Source organism: Macadamia integrifolia, unplaced genomic scaffold (genome assembly GCF_013358625.1).
Source record: "Macadamia integrifolia cultivar HAES 741 unplaced genomic scaffold, SCU_Mint_v3 scaffold292, whole genome shotgun sequence".
In the NCBI taxonomy this organism is placed as follows: domain Eukaryota; kingdom Viridiplantae; phylum Streptophyta; class Magnoliopsida; order Proteales; family Proteaceae; genus Macadamia; species Macadamia integrifolia.
In genome coordinates, this window is record NW_024869058.1 from 24,221 (window position 1) to 44,578 (window position 20,358).

The 20,358-nt window shown below is 40.0% G+C and overlaps 1 protein-coding gene and 1 long non-coding RNA gene across 2 annotated transcripts; both read left to right on the forward strand.

Moving 5' to 3' along the window:
• Positions 1-7,125: 7,125 nt before the first annotated feature.
• LOC122067467 lies at positions 7,126-9,465 on the forward strand. Its single transcript, XR_006136742.1, has 3 exons — positions 7,126-7,271; positions 8,296-8,364; positions 9,089-9,465. It is a non-coding gene; the product is annotated as an uncharacterized LOC122067467 (long non-coding RNA).
• Positions 9,466-16,414: 6,949 nt separating this feature from the next.
• LOC122067466 (GDSL esterase/lipase At5g33370-like) lies at positions 16,415-19,662 on the forward strand. The gene is made up of 5 exons (XM_042631318.1): positions 16,415-17,344; positions 17,434-17,561; positions 17,723-17,965; positions 18,403-18,661; positions 19,204-19,662. The coding sequence occupies exons 1-5, from the start codon at positions 17,116-17,118 to the stop codon at positions 19,434-19,436; spliced, it is 1,092 nt and encodes a 363-aa protein (XP_042487252.1). The 5' UTR covers positions 16,415-17,115; the 3' UTR covers positions 19,437-19,662.
• The last annotated feature ends 696 nt before the right edge of the window (positions 19,663-20,358 follow it).

Sequence of the window (20,358 nt, forward strand, 5' to 3'; positions counted from 1 at the left end):
TACATGATGCGAGCATATGGTGGACGCAATAGGACCGACAAGGCTTCCTTGATAGGATCTATATATGCAAGGTATATGATCCTTTTGATATACCCGTAGGTATAAGAATAAGGGGGTGACTTCCTTTCCCATTACTCGTGCCTACACACGAGGTTAAGCAACTGGCCACAGGGTGGTGGAACCGTGAGTGATTGTTTGAAAAAGTGTAATATAGGGTAATCATCATTCGATCTCAGAATGCCATAAAGTGCATGGACCTCCCCGAGGGTACTGACACAAATACAGACATCCTCACTGTTTGATGACGCATTCGATCTCAGAATGTCATAAAGTGCACGAACCTCCCCGAGGGTGCTGGCACAATTACAACATCCTCGCCGTTTGATGATACCTTCCACTCTTGTATAGGAAATGGGTATCATTTTCTCTCAGAGTACTCTCCATGACATGCACTGACCTCCCCGAGGGTGCGACCATGATAGGGAGTCCCTTGCCAAATGATTTCACTTCAAGCACGATGTATGATATGGTTACTGAATACAATTACAAACATGGGGTTAGCCAAACATGTTTTCAAACAAATGTAGTGGAAAATGGTCTTGCATTTAATAGTAGCATCTAGTGTCAGAAGCTTGACATTTAATCCTCAGTGGAGTAACCACTGTGAGGGTAGTGGCCAGAGATGCCTCCGCCCTTTTGTGAAAGGGGCTGGTGTTGATTCTGTCCTCTCTCCTCTCTTTCTCCTTTTAATGAGGGAGAGGTGTGTCATGTGTGCTTTACTTACAGGCCCCACACCGCTGTATCACAGCTCGAAGGTACGTGGAGGCTTATTTTGTAAGAGTATAAAGTTTGTCATTCGAGACGAGGATATGATGATGATCCAATATGGGGATTGAGATCATATAAAAGGGTTTGGAGCCACCACCTAGGATTTTGGGCCTAGGACCCAGGGGTGGGCCCAATTCTAGAGAAAAGAGTTCAAAAGTTGGTCTAGTCCAGAGATTTAGGGTAAGTGTCTGGTTATAGATTTGGGAAGGTGTTAGGCACCCAATCTACCCGGTTTAACCGGTCTTCCTACTAGATGCTTAAGAATGAATATTTTCCACGATTATTCCGATTCCATATGTATGGCTAAGTTATCACACATATATACATTGACTGAATTTAAATAACTATACACGCTAAAAACATAATTAATATAAGGTCTACATTATGGCGATTTGGTTGAGAAAATATACCTAATCTTAACCCCTGTTTCGGATCAAGAAGGGTGGGCCCCTGATTAGTACTGGCTCAGACTATCTTTCGAATTCTCCTGGCTCAGGGGAAGATTGTCTTCACCTCCAAATTCCTTTCTTGAGAGATGTTGATTGTGTTGATATGCACACAGGGTTCCTGCTAAGAACGATTAATTTTGAATTTGGGTTCAGACAGAACTTCGGCTAGGGAAAGCTATTTTTGGGCTTAGGATGTGGTGGCACACTGACAGAGCTTCTGCTGGGGATAGGCTATGGGAGGGCTAGGCTGAGGTGGTACTCCGACAAAGCTTCCGCTGGGGATAGGCTAGGGAGGGCTAGGCCGAGGTGGCACTCGGTAGAGCTTCCGCTAGAAAAGGCTATTTCTGAAAAGATTTCAGGGGCACTCGAACAGGTCTTCCACTGGGAATGGCTATTTCTGAAAAGATTCTAGTGGCACTTGGATAGGGCTTCCGCTAGGGATGGCTATTTTTAGAAAGAAATAGATGGACCTAAAAATGGACTGAAGATCTCCAAAGCCCCGATAAAATTTTGAAGATCCAAATAGAGTTTTGGATCTTAACAAAGATCTCTCTATAGACCCAAAGAACCTCAAAGGGGGGTTTCTACTTTGGGTAAAACTCAAGAACACTCAAAGGAGAGGATTGAAGAATAGACTACTTTTGGAAAAAACTGGATCGGACTAAGAACTTGGATTGAAGATCTTCAAAGTCCTAAAGAACACTTCAAGGATCCAAACAAGATTTTGGATCTTAACGAAGATCGCTCCAAAGACCCGAAGAAAATCAAGAGGGGAAGGGGAGGAGAGTTTCACTACAAGGGAGTGAGGTGGGATTTTGTTGTGTAAAATCCAAAGGAGGGGGTATTTATAGGTTTTTCTGGCCAATAGGAAGGAGGGAACCTCTTTGTCTGACAGACAAAAGGGGGGTTCTTGCCTAAAGTGGGTGGAGAGGGCTTTTGTCCAATGGGTAAAAGAGGGGTTTTTGGGAGAGAGAATCCTTAGAAAAAGGGTTTTTTAGGCTTAAGTGGGTGAAGAGGGAATTTCTTCACCCACGGGGCCAAGGGAATATCAATCCCAGCCATTGATGGCGGTGCGCAAGACTAGGTCAAAGTACACGGTGCATGGTCAGTATAGGAGGACAAGCAATAAGGGCAATATCATAGGTGTGCGACGCATGGCATGTGGGTAGTGGTACGTGGGTGTGAGCTAGGCACATAAGTGGGCACAAATTGGGCACAAAGGGGGTGTGGGCAGTATGGCATAGGTGGGAAAAATGGATGGGCAGCATGGCACAGGTGGACACAGGTTGGGCGGGTAGCATGGCACAAGTGGGCACAAGTTGGCCTGCCCGTGCGGGCTGGCCTGTGCATGCGCATGGTGTGCAACAATGGTGTGCGGGACATGTAGCAATGGTGTGCAGGGCATGTGTGGGGATGTGTGGGGGCACAAGCAAGGGTGTGCAGGGGCTCAGCCTAGGGTGCGTAGGGGCACGCGTAGGGGTGCGCTGGGGCACGAGCCAAGGGGAGGGTGCGTGGGGGTGCAGCCAGGGTGCACGGGGGCATAGGACTATGTCCACGGGGGTGCAGGCTGGCTTAGTGCAGGCTTGGTGTATAGCTGGCTGGCACCATGTGCTACAGCCATGTGCTGCTAGCCAGCGCATGCTATTCTCTGGGGATAATCACGGGAGATCTAACGGTCTAATTTTAACATTCCATATATCGTCGGAATCGTATTTCTAAGCACTATCCATCCGTATGGTCATCTTGATCAGATTCCTTCGTATATAAAAAGCCAAAATTGGACCATCTTCTCTCCTACGTGAGGGTTTCTAGTGTTTTAGGTAGGGGAGTGTTTTCAGTTTCTCTGGGTGGGTAGATGATGAGTTTTAGGGTGTTTAGGGTAGGTAGGGTATTTTGTAGGTTTCCAGCAGGATTGTCCATGTGTGCGGCATACATGTGGGAAAGTATAATTTTCTGAGGATGATCACGGGAGATCCGTTGATCTGATTTTGATGTATCATATATTGTTGGAATCGTATTTACGAGCACTATCCATCTGTATAGTCATCTTGACCAGATTTCTTTATATAAAAAAGTCAAAATTGGACCCTCTTTTCTCCTATGCGGGGTTTCCAGGTTTTTGGGTAGGGGAACGTTTCCATCATCATCTCTATTGATCGGAAGCCAAAAGTCGCGTGTAAGATCCACATTTCATTATAGCCAGAGGAAGGTGACAAAATTGGGTGTCTACAAGGATCTATGTAATGTGCCCCTAGATAGAGAGACTGAATTTCGTATTGATTTGGTACCTGGGGCAGGACCAGTGTCATAAGCACCCTACAGGATGGGTCCTGCTGAATTGAAAGAGTTGAAGGAACAGTTACAAGACTTGTTGAAGAAGAGTTTCATTAGACCCAGTGTATCACCTTGGGGAGCCCTATTTTTGTTTGTGAAGAAGAAAGATGGGAGTTTAAGGATGTATATTGATTATCGGGAGTTGAACAAATTGACAATTATGAACCCGTATCCGCTTCCCCGCATTGATGATTTGTTTGATCAGTTGCACGGAGCCAATACATTCTCTAATATTGATTTGAGGTCAGGGTACCACCAATTGAAGATCAATGAGACTGATATTCAGAAGACAGCTTTTAGGACTCGGTATGGCCCTATGAATTTGTGGTTATGCCATTTGGACTGACCAATGCACCAGCAGCTTTTATGGGACTGATGAATAGAGTGTTTCATGATATGTTGGATCAGTATATCATTGTCTTTATTATAATATTTTGATCTATTCCAAGAGTAAAGAGGATCATACAATTCATTTGAGGTCAATGTTACAAAGGTTGAGAGAGAAGCAGTTGTATGCAAAGTTTAGTAAATGTGAATTTTGGTTATCACAAATGAATTTCTTGGGACACATTGTATCTACTAGAGGTATTGAAGTTGATCCTAGAAAGGTGAAAGTAGTGTTGGATTGGGAGTCTCTAAAGACTGTTAGTGAAATTAGGAGTATTCTGGGCTTAGCAGGTTATTACAGAAGATTCATTGAGAACTTTGCCTGAATTTCTGCTCCTATGACCCGATTGACCCGAAAAAGGGTTAAGTTTGAGTGGACTAAAGAATAAGAAAACAATTTTCAGGAACTGAAGAACCGACTGGTAACAGGTCTAGTCCTTGCTATTCCAGATGGTACATCAGGGTTGGTTGTATATAGTGATGCATCCAAGCAAGGCTTGGGATGTGTGTTAATGCAGAATGTAGGATAACTGCTTATGCCTCTAGGAAATTGAGATATTATGAAAAGAATTATCCTACACATGATCTGGAATTGGCAGTAGTAATTTTTGCACTAAAAATATGGCATCACTATTTGTATGGAGAGAAATGTGAAATTTATAGTGACCATAAAAGCCTTAAGTATCTCTTCACCTAGAGAGAACTGAATATGAGGCAAAGAAGATGGCTAGAATTACTGAAAGATTATGACTGCACCATTCATTACCATCCAGGGAAAGCCAATGTAGTAGCAGATGCTCTCAGTAGAAAACACAAAGTTACTACATTTGCTGCACTTACAGCTAACCTTATGCTGATTGAAGAGGCAAGAGAGTTTGGTTTAGAGGTAATTGTGGAAGTGGAGACACCTGAAGATATAACAGTTACCACTCTTACTATTAAACCATCCTTGTTTGAGCAGATCAAGGAAGCCCAGCGTAAAGATGATATGTTGAGGAAAACCATGGATGTTATTAATGATGGAAGACAGAAGGGTTTGAGTTTTACAGTGAAAGATGGAACTTAGTGGTTTGATGAAAGATTGTGTGTTCCAAAGGAAGAAAAGTTGATAGAGATGATTTTGAGTGAAGCTCGTAGTTCTCCTTACTCTTTACGTCCTGGGAGTACAAAAATGCATAGAGATCTAAAGAAAACATATTGGTAGCATGGTATAAAGACTGATGTAGTTGAACATGTGGCAAAGTGTATGAATTGTCAACTGGTGAAAGCATTGAGACAGAAGCCACATGGGTTATTGCAACCTCTTCCTATACCAGAGTGGAAATGGGAACATGTTACCATGGATTTTGTGACAGGACTACCAAGGACCAGGAAAGGAAATGATACAGTTTGGGTAGTTATTGATAGACTGACTAAAGTAGCTCATTTTATACCAATAAAAGTATCTTACTCCATGGAGAAGCTAGCTCAGTTGTACATCGATAACATAGTGAGATATCATGGTGTGCCTATCAGTGTTGTTTCTGATTGTGATTCCTACCTCACTTCTAAATTTTCGAAATGTGTACAAAAGGCAATGAGAACTAAACTAAAATTTAGCACAGCATCTCATCCTCAGATAGATGGGCAGACTGAAAGAACAATCCAGACTTTAGAAGATATATTAAGGGCCTGTGTTATAGATATGAGCTACAGTTGGGATAAGCATTTACCATTAGTTGAGTTTGCATATAATAACAGCTGTCAATCAACTATTAGAATGGCACCTTTTGAAGCTTTGTAAGGAAAGAAGTGTAGAACCCCATTATATTGGGATGAAGTGGGAGAAAGAAAAATTTTAGGACCTCAGCTGGTACAAACTACCTATGAAAAGTTGGATATAATTAGGGAAAGAATCAAGGTAGCTCAATCCACACAGAAAATTTACACAGACAATAGAAGAAAGCCTTTGAAGTTTGAGGAAGGTGAAAAGGTATTTCCAAAAATTTCACCAATCAAAGGCATCAAGAGATTTGGAAAGAGAGGTAAATTGAGTCTAAGGTATATAGGACCATTTGAGATTCTAGATCAGGTTGGCAAGACAGCCTACAGATTGGATTTACCTCCAGAGTTAGATTCCACAATGTGTTCTACGTCTTTATGTTAAAGAGGTACATTCCAGATCCTTCACATGCATTGCCTACTGTTGAACCTTCAGAGTTGGATGATCATTTAAGCTATAAGGAGCAACCTAAAGGAATCTTTGAAGGAATACCAACTCTAGAGTCGAACCATTCCATCTATTCCTGTGAAAGAGAAGTTCCTAGAACTGTTTAGTTTACTAGGTAACTCTTACAAATTTCGAGGACGAAATTTTTTGTAAGGAGGTGGGAAACTGTAACACCCCAAATCTCACATCTTTACATTGACTGTGAATAGGCAAGAGTAGCAAGCTGGAGAGCTTGGTTGGCAGCATTGGAGTGCCAGGAAAAAAAGAATGGCCCAACATGTACTGTGCCTTCTGCCAATAGTGTTGGGAGAAATAGCAAGAAAAGTGGGCCTATAGGTATTTATTAACCTTTCTTAAGGGACAGTAATAAAAAGGGACTACACAGACTCTAAGAGAGCAAATCTGGCTCAATAGGTGTAGAGTTCTAGAAATGACAGGCCGGCCTGTTGACTGGACAGACTGGTCAGGTTTGACCAAATGGGTCCCATTCTTGGAGTCTTGACATGTGGACCCATTTCTATGGGTCTGATGTGACTAAGAAGGATGAATAATAAAATAATAGAATTAAAAATTATAAAGTAAAGATGGGTACTTATAAGTATTAATAATATAGAATGTAAGTCAAATGGTATCATATATATATCTGAATATATAATATTATATATATTATAAGGTAGTGGGAATATAAAAATAAGTTAAATAAGGAAATTATGAAATTAGAAGTTGTAATTTAATATAGGTAAATAATGTATAAATCTGAAATTTGAAATTACATAATATAAGTATTAAGGGCTTACTTATACATATGTTATAATATATTATATAATATACTAGTTAGTGGATCACTAAGGGGTTATGTTCGTGGGCCACTAATGGGTGTTAGTTGGGCTATAAATTGCCTCCATTGACCATATGAGGCTCATTTCTCATCTTTACAAGTTCTGGACTGCAACAAGAAGAAAGAGAAGAGAAGAAGAAGAGAAGAGAAGAAGAGAAGGGAAAGAGAAGGAGGTTCGGCTAGAGATTTCAGTCATTAGGTCTTTGATAGAGGGTTCAGCTGCAAGGTAAGTTCATCTCTTACTCATGTTAACATGTAATAATGAGTAATTTCAGAAAAATAAAAAGGATATAAATCGATTCTATGCATAGGAAGAGAATTCAAAAATTTCAGCAAGATCTTTGCTATTTGGAGTTTAATTTCTTGGATTCTTGAGGATTGATGAAATGCACGAAGAGTGTATGAAAGAAATTCATAATTGGAGTCAAGACCATGGCCGATTGTAGAACATGATATGACAATCCTTACTCAGCTCTTAAAACAGTAAAATTTCATGAGAAAGAAATGAAATTTCAGTTTCATTTTACTGTTCTAAGGACTAAGAACACATGCAAAAAGAAATTGATGGAAGATTTACGCATCCATTCTCTAATTGAGGTGTGATCATCAAATTTGAGGAATCCTGAAATCCCATTTTAGGCTTACTGTTTAAAGGTTTTATGATATGGATTTTACTGTTAATGATCCTAATGGTGCATGCAAGTGATTTAGGTTTGATCCTTCACATGTAGAGTGAGATTTATGATGAAATCTAAGCATGCAACCTTAGATTGGAGGTTAAATTTTGATAGTTTGATTTTATGTCACCTATGTGGATGTAATCATGTGAATTTGAGGTCTGATTCTGAAATCCTCTGCTGAAATGGGTAATTGTAATTAGTAAGTTGAAAATAAGTTAATGGTGGACTAAGAAAATAGTGAAATTAAGGTGATACCTTCACTGATGTGAGCTTACAGCGAAGAAACAGGGTACTGATGGCTAAAATAGAGGTGAGAATCATTAAAGAAGGTGGTAGAATTGATTTCTGCAGAAATTTGACCAACCTATGGGAGATCACAGGTCGGCCGGTTGGACCAAATCTCTCTAGCCGGCTAGGATTCCAGAGGCTATATTGACCTGAGTTTTTGACAGTAATGCATGTGGATGAAAATGAACCTATAGGGCCTATTAGGGGGAATTTAGATACTACTATTGAGGGTGATAAAATTAACTTGATTTTTAATATTGGTATGTAATTTCTGATTTCTAGGAATTTCAAATAGCTGTGAGAGAGCTTGTTCTACACCAGAAGGAGAGATAGTTGGTTCTGATTTTCATTGTGAGTGGGTGCCTCTCTATCTTACTTTTTTTTGTGTGTTTATTATTGTTGTACATGCATCACTGGTTGTGTTGTGCATATGGTTTTATTTTCTACATTTGCATTTACTTCTGCCTATGTGGTATGATGAAATGATGGTGATGGAAACATGGAAGGTAAGTGAGATGGGTCACGAGCAAGTGCCCATGTATATATGTGTGATATGAATGAATTGATTGTGCATCATCTAATATGCTGGTCAGATATCTCAACCATAAGTGCTACACTCCTTGTCCGTAGGGGTTAGGTACGGACTAATCCCGACATATGTGGCTGCCTGATCAGCAGTGCAATTGGTGATGTGATGTGTGTGATATCAGTTGTGGATTTGGATAGGATACGATGTACTATATGCCTGGTGATGATTTTTATACAAGATTACCCTCTAGGGGTTAGCAGGGGGACCGAGGCTCTGACCATGACCAGCTGCCTCCTACCTGCAACAAGCTTGTATACCGGAGAGCCCAACGTATAGGGTAGGGTTTCTACCTCTGTTGCGTAGCACTATGCCCATAGGTGATGAGACTTAGTAATGGACTAGGGAATGAGAATAGTTAATTAAATAGATTCATGAGCATCATTCTCTATGTGTGGACCATGCATTGCATATAGATGCGTGTGTTTGTTCCTCCCCACCCCTCATCGAGTATTACCAGTGCTCACCCCCCTTTCCTTTGATCCATAGATGAGGAGAGCAGTCACCTACAAAATTCTAGTTCTGAGCATGATGCTATGGCTATGGATCAGTTGGCTTGTATATAGGATTTTGATGATCTCGGTCATGGACCAGATTGCAAGTGCAATGAGTGTGTCTATGGTGGACAATGTTTATGAGATCTGATGTTTAAAATCGTTCTTTTGTGTACGTATGGATGGTTATAGAAATCAGTTTTGGTGGATCAGATTACAGGTGGAAGACTTGTTATGTTTGACAGGCGGGAGATACATGTTGTGTAATTAACAGGTGAGAGAGAGATGTTAATGATATGATAGGTGGGAGATTCTTTTGTGTGTATACTTGGATATATGGATTACTGTAATATAATGGATTATTGTCTATAACATGTGGATCATTGTGAATCTAATATCAGGTATCACATAGATGCACTAGGTGAATATTAGCTTTATTTGATTTTAATTATCCGCTGTGAAATTATTATGATTCCGATTTTGTGAACATGAGGGATGTGGTGTTGTGGACTCTCCTAGAGTAGGATTCTAGGGTAAACAGGCTGACTGGGTATGGTAAGGTATCCAATGGCGGCATGCCGTTGCCATATGAAGGTATGACACCCAATCTCTCAATTAACGTTAGGTATAAACAAGTAAAAGAGTAACATTTAATCTCATATTAGGCTCATAACAGGGTTTCTAGAGAATTATTGATTGAATTCATAAAATAAGAATTGAAACCGTTCCCTATTCTAGGGCTTAACAAGACTGCACTTCATTTATCCACTATTCAGCCCCAATTTCATATATTGCTACTGAATTGGTGGAAACCCTAGGGTTTAGGGTTTGGTAGGGACAGGGCTTCTACCAATTGGGTCCTCAGTAGCCCACAGAATTTGGGGCATCTTCTACTAGGTAGCTATTCTACTCACAGGGGTTCCCTAGCAATAAGCAATTGGGTAGAACCCTAGTGCAAGCTATCCAATTAATGTAAAAAAATCCAAACTAATCCCTACTGTGCAGTAGGGAGTCCACTCACCTGGGGGCAGTGTTGGTCTAGTAGCAACCTTAGGTGAAGAAGTTCTCTCTTTACGTCCTCTTCTTCCTTCATTTCCTTCTCCTTCCTTCTTCTTCTTCTCTAAACTGTTACATCAAACGAATTTTCTAAGGATGAAAGCACCCTAAAATCTTAAGTTCCCCTTTTATATGGCTGCTCAAACAGGGTCTGTTTGGCTGGCTCCACTTCAAATTTTCATATTATAATTTTTAAATTAAAATTTTATATCTTAAATGGACAAACTATGATATTCAAGGTATAAGGTGTTTTAGAACCATCAAACACACTCCTATAGAGGGTAAAAGTATGGGCAATGAGGCTGCGAAGCTGTGGGCCCCACAAGATATGAAAAATTTCTGCATTCTGCTAGCCCAACCGGTTGGCCAGTTTGGACCTGTCGGTTGGCAGCAATTTGGTTCCCTTTGGCCTGCCTATCCTACTTCTCTATACCTAGTCTTCTATAGATTTGAATTACAAAATTTCCCACATTTCTTGGTAAGTTCTCCAGTGATGCTAGTACGCTGAACAGGAGCAACTGGGATCATTTATACCTTCTTGGCATTCCACAACTGCCACTCATGCTAGAACTTCCTTTCTCTACTTTGTCTTCTTGCCTGTTCATAGACAGAGGTAAAATTAGGTTAGGTTATTACAAATGCACTTACCAGAGTGAAATTCTATGGGGAAATGCAAGGAGAATGTTAGAATATTGATGTAAGGTTGAAGAGCGGTAGATCGGAGAGAAGAATCCACAAAAATCGCAAGTTTTAAGTGAATAAGTGAGCTCACGGCCACTATTAAGTAAATAGTGCAGAGAGGAACAGGTCGGCCGATCGTGTGTCCCCTACCAGCCAGTTGAACCTACCGGTTTGGTCAAATATTGACCGATGGTCTCTGTTTTTCTACCATAGCAACTATATGGCTTGCCCTCTATTTTGCACCCATAAAATTGACAATTTGATTTTGTCTACTAAAGGGGGGGTGTGAAGGTAAAAGTTAAGGCAAATTGAGTATTGAATAGGAATTGTAACGGGGAGGAATATAATATTCAGTGGGAATAATGAAGACATATCAGCAGTTAATGATTGATAAGTAATGGAGCTCATACATGCATAGAGATATGAATAAAACCTAATGGGAGTATTATACAGGGATATTGAACAACATGTTGATATTACACATTATCCGAATGTGGGTTTAATATAAATAATATGGAAATTATGATTATATCCGTGTATATGGATCATGGTTATGGAATTATGACGTTCATGATTAAGTATTGAATTCAGTAGAAGCAAGAGATAAATTGAGGGTCAATAACTGGAACTAATAATTTGAGGCTAACAAGGGTAAGACAAAGTGGAAAAGGAGAAAAGAATATTTATCGTAGCAGTAGATTCATAAAGAATATCCAAGTGTTCAAAAGTTAGGATGTGATGCCTTGGGTATAAGAGAATGTGACCTATGGAATATATAAAAAAAAGAATAATATATAGTTTCGGGAGCTGTTACTGGAATTAAATCAGGAGTTTAGTATGATATAATGAGTATGAATGTGGAGTACTGCAGCATATGGAGATTTTGACCTAACTTACACGCATCAAGGAGATTTGGAACTTGGGAAAATGATGTTATGAATGAAAGATTCAGATGAATAGATGGCAACAATAAACTAAGATAGATACGGTATGTCTTACTGCAGTATATGAGGTGAAGCAAAATAGTGGAAAAGATAAATGGTTGAATCAGTGTAAGTGGAAGTGTGTTAAATATGATAAAGATTTTCTTCGGTTGACCCGGTGGTATGGATTACTCCCAGTAATTGGATGTTAAAATGCATATAAAATAAGCACACGAATGGTATCACCCTCGAATTGATACTAAAAGTGTGAGAAACTATTCCTCGATGATGGGCAACTCCACAAATTTCAAGGACGAAATTTTTGTTATTAGAGGGGAAATTGTAACACCTTGAACTAGGAGCAGCTGAGCTCAGTCTTATAGCCTAGTTGGCATAAGGGAATAGGATGCTCTGCTGTGGACCCACTTGTACAGCAGTAAGAGAGAAAAGTTTGACAAACCCACTTTAGTAAGGAGTATAAAATAACCAAATAGAAGTGGAGCCAGGTTTATACTGGATGTACTCATAAACCCAAAAGTTAGGACGGCTGATGAACTAGAAATGGACAAACCGGCTAGCCGCCCAACTGCAAATTGACTAGCCAGTTTAGCTGGTAGAATGCTGGAAATCTTAATTTTATTTTGTGGGACCCACCCCTTTGCATCATGATTTTACACACTTACACCATGTGCAGGGGCCTATTTGAGGACTATACTCAATCAATTACTACAGTGGGCAGTGGGGTCTACATAGAGTTATTAAATTTTAAAATATTGAACTAATTGGATTATTTTAAAGGGGTGCTAGCTAGGGGTATATAAATGTTGGGGCAGCTACTATTTACTTCAATTGCTGCATAATTCTGTGGAAACAGAGGAAAGAAGAAGAAGAAAGAAGGAGAAGGAGAAGGAGAAGAAGAAGAAGATAGAAGGAGAAGAAGGAGAAGAAGAAGAAGAAGAGAAAAGGAAGAAGGGTGTTGCCGTTCCGTCGTCCTAGCTACTGCCAGGGGTTGCAACCAAGTCCAAGAAGCTACTACTACCCTTTCCACTTGCTCTCAGGAGGAGGTGGAAGGCTGCTAGTAGAGCTGTCACAGCTCTGTGAGCTAGACCATAGCATCTGGGCACTCCCAACCATGCCTGCAAGTCCCAGACAACAAGAGAAGGTAATTCACCCTCACCTACTATGTGAATTCGGTAAAGGTAGAATTTGGATAGTAGGGTAGGGATTGTAGGGTTGAATTGGCAGTGGGGAAATGGCTTTGGGAACTCAATTCAACTCCTCACAGCAAAAGTCCCAATGTTGGGACCCAAATTGGAACCTAATTGGCTGGGTAATTGTCTCAGGAACCCTATGGCATAGGGCTTTTGTCAATTGAACCACATGGATAGTAATTGGAGGTGGGGTAATGTCCGCATAACCTGAATTTTGTCGAGGAAAGAGTAGATGTTATAGCTGGGTTACCTAGGTAGGAAAATTGAGAAATTGGAACCCAATTAACCTTGTGCCCTACATTAGAACCCAAACTGGAACTGGGCAGGAGTTCCATAAATTCTAATTCACCTAATTAAATATGTAGGTAAGGAGGATGAGTGGGATAAGTCCCTGTTTGCTCATTTGGGCAGGAATCCCAATTGATTCCCAAGAAACCCTATAGGGAATGGTTACCTCCATTAAGGCTCGGGTGAATTGGACTGCAACTAACCAATCAGACACCCTAACCATGCTTAACATCATTAGAAGACTTTGTGGGAAGGACTTGAGAGTCTGAAACTTGGGTAATCTGCCCAACAAAATTCTGTTGAAGAAAGGGTAAAATCCTGCTATTAATAGAACCAGGCCTAGCAAGCTAAACCCGCTAGCCGGTTTGCCCAAGACAGTACCTGCTGGAAAAAGCCCAGAATCCTTGCTAAACCCCTGATAGTATGTGTGGTTCCAACAATCTCGAGAGTATGTATTGGGTATAGAGTTGATTTGAGCAACTCAAGATAAGGAAAATGCCCTGGGTAGGAAGATGAACTATAAGATGTCTGTATGGGCCCTAGCTGTGTGGGGAACCCCACTCAGTCAAATCAAGGGGTTTGTAGAAGCTATAGATCACTTCAGTCGGTATTGAGTGATGTAATTACTGAGAATTGATTCTAATAGGCCAATATGGGACTGATAGCTATGTGGGTGGGTTAATGGCCCACATAGGTGTTAGGAAGTTGAGCTGGTGACCTAGATCAAGTCAGCTAGGGAAGATACTGATCCGGGATTATTACCTCTTCCCGACAACTAGGTGTGAATTCCAATGCAGGAATTTATGAAGATTTTTGGAATTGAGGTTGCTCTTCACCAATATGCAAGTTCCCATCAAAATAGGTCTCACACAATTCTCACAAATTTTTTGGGCAACATATGTGGTGCAGTCGTTGATGTTCTTTTACTCTGAGTTAACAAGTGATGGGGTAAAACACAACAAGGCTCTGCACATAACGTTGTAATACAACGATAAGACAGTACTCTACGTCCTATTAGACAATGAGTCTACCTTGAATGTCTGCCATTGAGGTCCACAATCTTGAATATAGATTTGGTCGAGATGAGATCATCAAGCCAAACTATTCGAGCTGATGACAATACGAAAAGGGAAGTCCTTGGGATCCTCACGGTTTGTTGTCCTGATCAGCACAATGAAATTTTACATTGATTTCCAGGTAATAGATATCCCAGCTTCATTTAATATGCTTTTGGGAAGATCGTGGCTACATCAGTCAAGGGCAGTGTCATTCAGTTTACATCAAAGATGAAGTTTATACACAATGGAAAGGTAATAATTGTTTTAGGAGACCCATAATTCAATATTGGAGTTTGGACATATAATAGTTCTGGATCGAATCTCTTTAGAAAGAAGATCTTTTGTTTCTTAGTATCTTACAACTAGAATCCCTTTTTTTTTCTGATCCGGTTCCTCCACCACTGCAAACCCTAATTAGATTCAGGCTTGATACACTTTTTAGTTATTGGTCAACATATTGGTCAACATTAAAGGAGAGGTTTGAGAAAAGGAAGTACATCTCAGTGGTTTTGAGATAGAAAGCGTGTGCGCTTCTATCATCAGGGAAGGGGCTACGGAGAATATCTCTGCAAACTACGAAGGAATTTGGAATCTCCCCATTTGTCGATTGATGAAGAACATGTAGTACTTCTCAGGGATGGGACTTGGCAAATAATAAGTATGGATGGATTTTTTGAACATCCCTAGAAAGTATCCCTATTTTTATTGTAGTATATGGCTGGCTCACCATAGTGGAACTTTTCTTTTTTGGTCGCCTAACTGAAACTAACCAATTGCAAGCCCAACTAGGGGTGAAAGTTTGGCCCTGACAACCCGAAACCACCCTGAATCAGAACAGGGCTTGGGCCAAGTTTTCTGACCTTGAGGGCAGGTTAGGGTTGAAAAACCCCAACCCGACCCAACCCGGTCCGAAATTTAACCCTGAATTTTTATATTAGAATTTAGGGCTTCTATTGGCATTTCATTTTTCTATAAATTTTTAATGTATAGGATATGAATGGTAAATACAGGTTAATCAAGGTTAATCGAACCATTCCAGAAGCCAAGGTCAACCCAACCCGGCCTTGACAGGGTCAATTAGGGCTGGGTTGGGTTGGTATGAACCTAGTAGGGTTGGGTCTGAACATGAACCCAACAGGGTTGGGTTGGGCCTGGGTTGAATTTTGAGAACCTGGGTTGGGTTAGGGTTTTAAGAAACCCGGCCCTGTTTCACCTCTAGCACATTTAGCTACTAAACCCGACTACGTGGAATGACTTACTTTTTAATTTTTTATTTTTATACTATTTTACCCTATTCAATTCCTATTCTACCCTCAAAGTCCCAAACCATAAACATAGAGTAAAGACAAGTCCCTAACTTTAGTTGGACATTCTAAGGACTTTTTAAGGCCCATTTTATTGGTATCCCTTTGCAGTCCCTTTGGAGATCAATTTTAGGCATGGCTCGTTTAGAGCTCATTGGTTCTGGAGCCCGTTCAGCCGGATTAAAGCCTGAGCCCAAACAACCAAATATAGACAGTACCAGCCATCCAATTTAATCCCGGCTAAATAAATAAGCCAATCACTGTGTAGAGGGTAAAGTTGGTCAAACCCGGTTAGGCTTGACCAGTTGACACCCTTAGGACTCTCAATAGTCCCAATTTCTATTTAAGTAGGGACGGGTAAAAAGGTATCCGTATTGATTTTGGCGCGCCCACCATCATGGAGCTTTTCTTTTTTGGTACGGCATTATATCGAGCTGTAAAACTATGTAGTTTGTGCAATTCTTATCTAAAGTTAACTTTTTCCAACAACTTTTAAAGCTTTATTTCACCAAAATTAATTATAAAAAGATTAAATTTTCACAAAATAGGTTGAATCATTGAAATTATATATAAACTTGGTAGGAACATAAGAAGAAATTTCATATCATTTTCTATTTCATCACCATTTTTCGTCAGCTAATTATAGCAGTGGTATGACATTGATTATGCCGTATGGTTTGGTAATCACCACCTACACCTACAAGTGTGTGCATAAATAAATATATATATATATATATATATACGAAATGCTTAAGCAAACTTTAACCAATTCTCATAATGGTTGGGCTATATATAATGGACCTAAAAATAAGTTGACAATCACCATCAAAATTTGGAATTTGGATCTTCTCCATCTGACTGAGCCATCAATGGTTCAACTCCATGTCACACCATCCATGGGGGTGTGGAGAAGATCTAGGCTTGAACACTTACTAATGTTTTAAAGAGATTAAACACGAATTTAGTTCCTCTCCATCCGGCTTTTCTCTAACCCCATCTCATACCATTCATACGATATGATCCTCAAACCTCAAAGGTGGTCTCGACATCCTATGAATGATGTGAGATGAAGTCGGAGGGTACAACCAGATAGAGAGGGTCCGGACTCTTTCAACACCGCTTAGCAAGTTGCTAGCCACCAAGATAGAACACACCAGCATGAACTGGAATTATTATGCTTTATTTTACTAATAATAATAAATAAATAAATAAAGTAATTGGTATGCTTTTTGAAAGACGACATTAATAACAAAGGGGATGTGTTCTACTCCCCATGATCATTTGACGTTGAGTGAAATAAAGTTTTTTCTACCCAAAAAAATGACATTAATAACAAGGAAGCCAACTACAAAATCAATCTTTAAAATTTTAACTTCAAACCGATCTGCATTGTCACAACTATATAAATACACCAGTATGTCACCAACAAATGCATTCATCTAGTAGCTATAGGTGTGAATTCTGAGACAAATAATTAAAGGGTTGTCCAAAAATTATCTCAATGCACTTTCCTTTAGCTTCTCTGCTATTGTTAGTTGTTGTAGGAAGTCTATACACTGAAGCAGAAGGCCGTGCATTCTTTGTCTTTGGTGATTCACTCGTCGATAGTGGCAACAACAACTACCTTGCGACCACTGCTCGTGCTGATGCGCCTCCTTATGGCATTGACTACCCAACTCATCAACCCACTGGTCGCTTCTCCAATGGACTAAACATCCCAGACATTATCAGTTGAGTTCTAAATTAATTCTTCTTTCTTTCGATAATGTTAGTTTAGTTTATCTTATATATATTCATGTGGTTACATATATTATATCAGGTGAGTCAATTGGTGAGGAGTCTGTACTGCCATACTTGAACCCTGAGCTCAGAGGAGACAAACTCCTTAATGGTGCCAACTTTGCTTCTGCCGGAGTTGGAATTCTCAATGATACTGGGGCACAATTTGTAAGTGTAAATAAAATTGTGAATTTAATATCAGGAACTTGGCTAAAATTCATCCTTAAAGCAGGCCATTATGGAGAGGGTGCCCAAGTACCTGTAAATCTTTCTTTCAGATCGAACTACTCACTTTTATCCATTAATAATGATCTGAAATGCTGGAACAGGTAAACATAATAAGAATGCCACAGCAATTGCAGTGCTTCAAAAAATACCAGCAACGAGTAAGTGAGCGTTTCGGAGTGGCAAAGATGAAGCAGCTAGTGAATGAAGCACTTATCCTCATTAGCGCCGGCGGCAATGACTTTGTTAACAACTACTACTTGGTTCGAAACTCAGCTAGATCTCGTCAATATGCTATCCAAGATTATGTTCCTTATATCCTCTCCGAGTACGAAAAGATTCTAATGGTAACCATTCCAACTCTTCCTTATGTTATAATTCCATCATCCTCGCTCATTATGTACATGTTGTGCATAGTACTACTATACATGCAGGAACACCAGTAATAAATGCATGGCCGTATGATCAATTACTACACAGGCCGCATTAGTTGTTGGATGATGGGTTAATATGCATAGCAATGTATATGGTGGGTGCATGGGTGATACATACACCCATGTTTAACTCTTTATGTGTGTGTGTGTGTGAGAGAGAGAGAGAGAGAGAGAGAGAGAGAGAGAGTTATATCATAGGAGGCCCCTCTGCAGTACTGTAATGATGATCTCTTGTTATAACTTGTAATTAAATTGATACTTTTCCCGGCCAGTTGTACCCTGCACATTGAAATTAATAAATTAATGTTCCATATGTACGTATGTATGGATGGATGGATGGATGGATGCAGAGGATATACGAGATGGGAGGTCGTAATGTTCTCGTAACTGGAACAGGACCTCTGGGTTGTGTTCCAGCAGAAATAGCCCAGAGGAGCCCCAATGGGTCGTGTGCTGGTGAGCTACAAAGAGCTGCTGCCCTCTACAACCCTCAACTTGTTCAGATGATAACTCAACTTAACAAGAAGATTGGCCTTACTACAAATGTGTTCTACGCAGTTAACTCATACCGGATGAACATTGACTTCATCACTAACCCTCACGCCTATGGTATGTCATATTGATAATTTCTGTTTTATTTGCTTTGCTTTAATTATTGGGCTTGATGGGGAAGTGTTATGGGATGGACATATATTACGCAGCCTCGCTTAAATGGTACGTCGCTTTTAAAGCCATTTGGCCGGGAACCTTTCCCGATGAGGACTGTAATACTTCATTGGTATTAGAGCCAGAGATGAGAATGGTTGTTGGCAAGAGTGTGGATCATGTTTTTGTACGAGAATCATTTTCGTACGAGACTGATCCATAGAAATGGAATCCACACAACAACCAATTCTGTGGTGGATTCCCTCTGTGTAGATTTGCTCGTAAGAGAATGATTCTTGTACTAGGACTTGATCTGCTCTCTGTTGAGAATGTATCCGTGTAAAAACGTCAATGTAAACCACAGAAATACGATAATGATTATGGTACTAGGACTTGATCCGCTCTCTGTTGAGAACGTATCTGTGTAAAAACGTGAATGTAAACCACAGAAATACGATTATTGCTGTTGTTCTAAATAAATAAGTAGCTATATATGTGTATTTCAGGGTTTGTAACATCAAAGATAGCATGTTGTGGACAAGGGCCCTACAATGGGATTGGACCGTGCACAGCTTTATCAAACTTGTGTAAAAACAGGCGTAATTATGCATTTTGGGATCCATTCCATCCCTGTGAGAGAGCAAACCGCTATATCGTCAAACAGATCCTCTCCGGAACTACGGAGTACATGCACCATGGCAACCTAACCACCATCTTGGCGGCCAACAACGCAAGTTGATAGATTCCATGAGGACCTTCAATTGGCTCCATTTTTATTACTCATTCATTAACGCATGCACCCATCGACCTTCATGTTTCCCTATTAGGCTTTTAGGCGGAGAGATCAACCAATAAAGTATGGATGATCTTTTAGCTAGAATCTATTTATGTTTTAGATTGTTGTTTGTGACGTGTGAGGCATTTCTAAGTAAACTAATAAATCATCAACCAGCTTTCTTTCTTTCTTTCTTTCTCTTTACATTATTAATTCATTGTCACTATTATTGGATTGGGAAAAGATCCTCATACTATTCGTGTGGATGCAAATTCTTTTTCTCTCTTCCCATAATAGAGGGGTAGATATTCCATCTCATCAGGAGAGGAGAGATTCAAGGAAATGCTAGCATAGACTACGCTCCCAAATAGAGTTTTTTTATCCTAGAATAATTTATCCCAATAACTTCCTAATGTTTTTTTTTTTTTTAATCAAAAAAATTTTTTTTTTACTTATGGGGCTTTGTCTAGATGTAACTAAGTAGGTCACAAATGACATTGTAACTAATTGCAACGTAATTGTTGCAGTAAGAAATTGTCCTAGGTAGTTTTCAAGTCATGTACTGAGGAACAAATACAAGAGAGTGAGCACCAGGTTGATCCGACAGGGGACTCCCCGATGCCTAAGTCAGACCTCTTATAGCAAACAAATAATTCCAGTAAGAATGGAAAAAGATCAGTCCCCTGCAAAGAGGTTTACCTAGGTATTTATAGCTGAAGGTGGTGGCCATTGAGTGAGATTCCCACTTTGGTAGCTTCATGTTGTTGGTAGGAGTCTAAGTATAGCAAGCGTTGTAATAGAAAAGTGAATATGGATGATGTCCCAACTATGGGGATTCCTCATATTGGCCATGTCCTAGGAGATATAGTGAGATATCCTCCCTTCA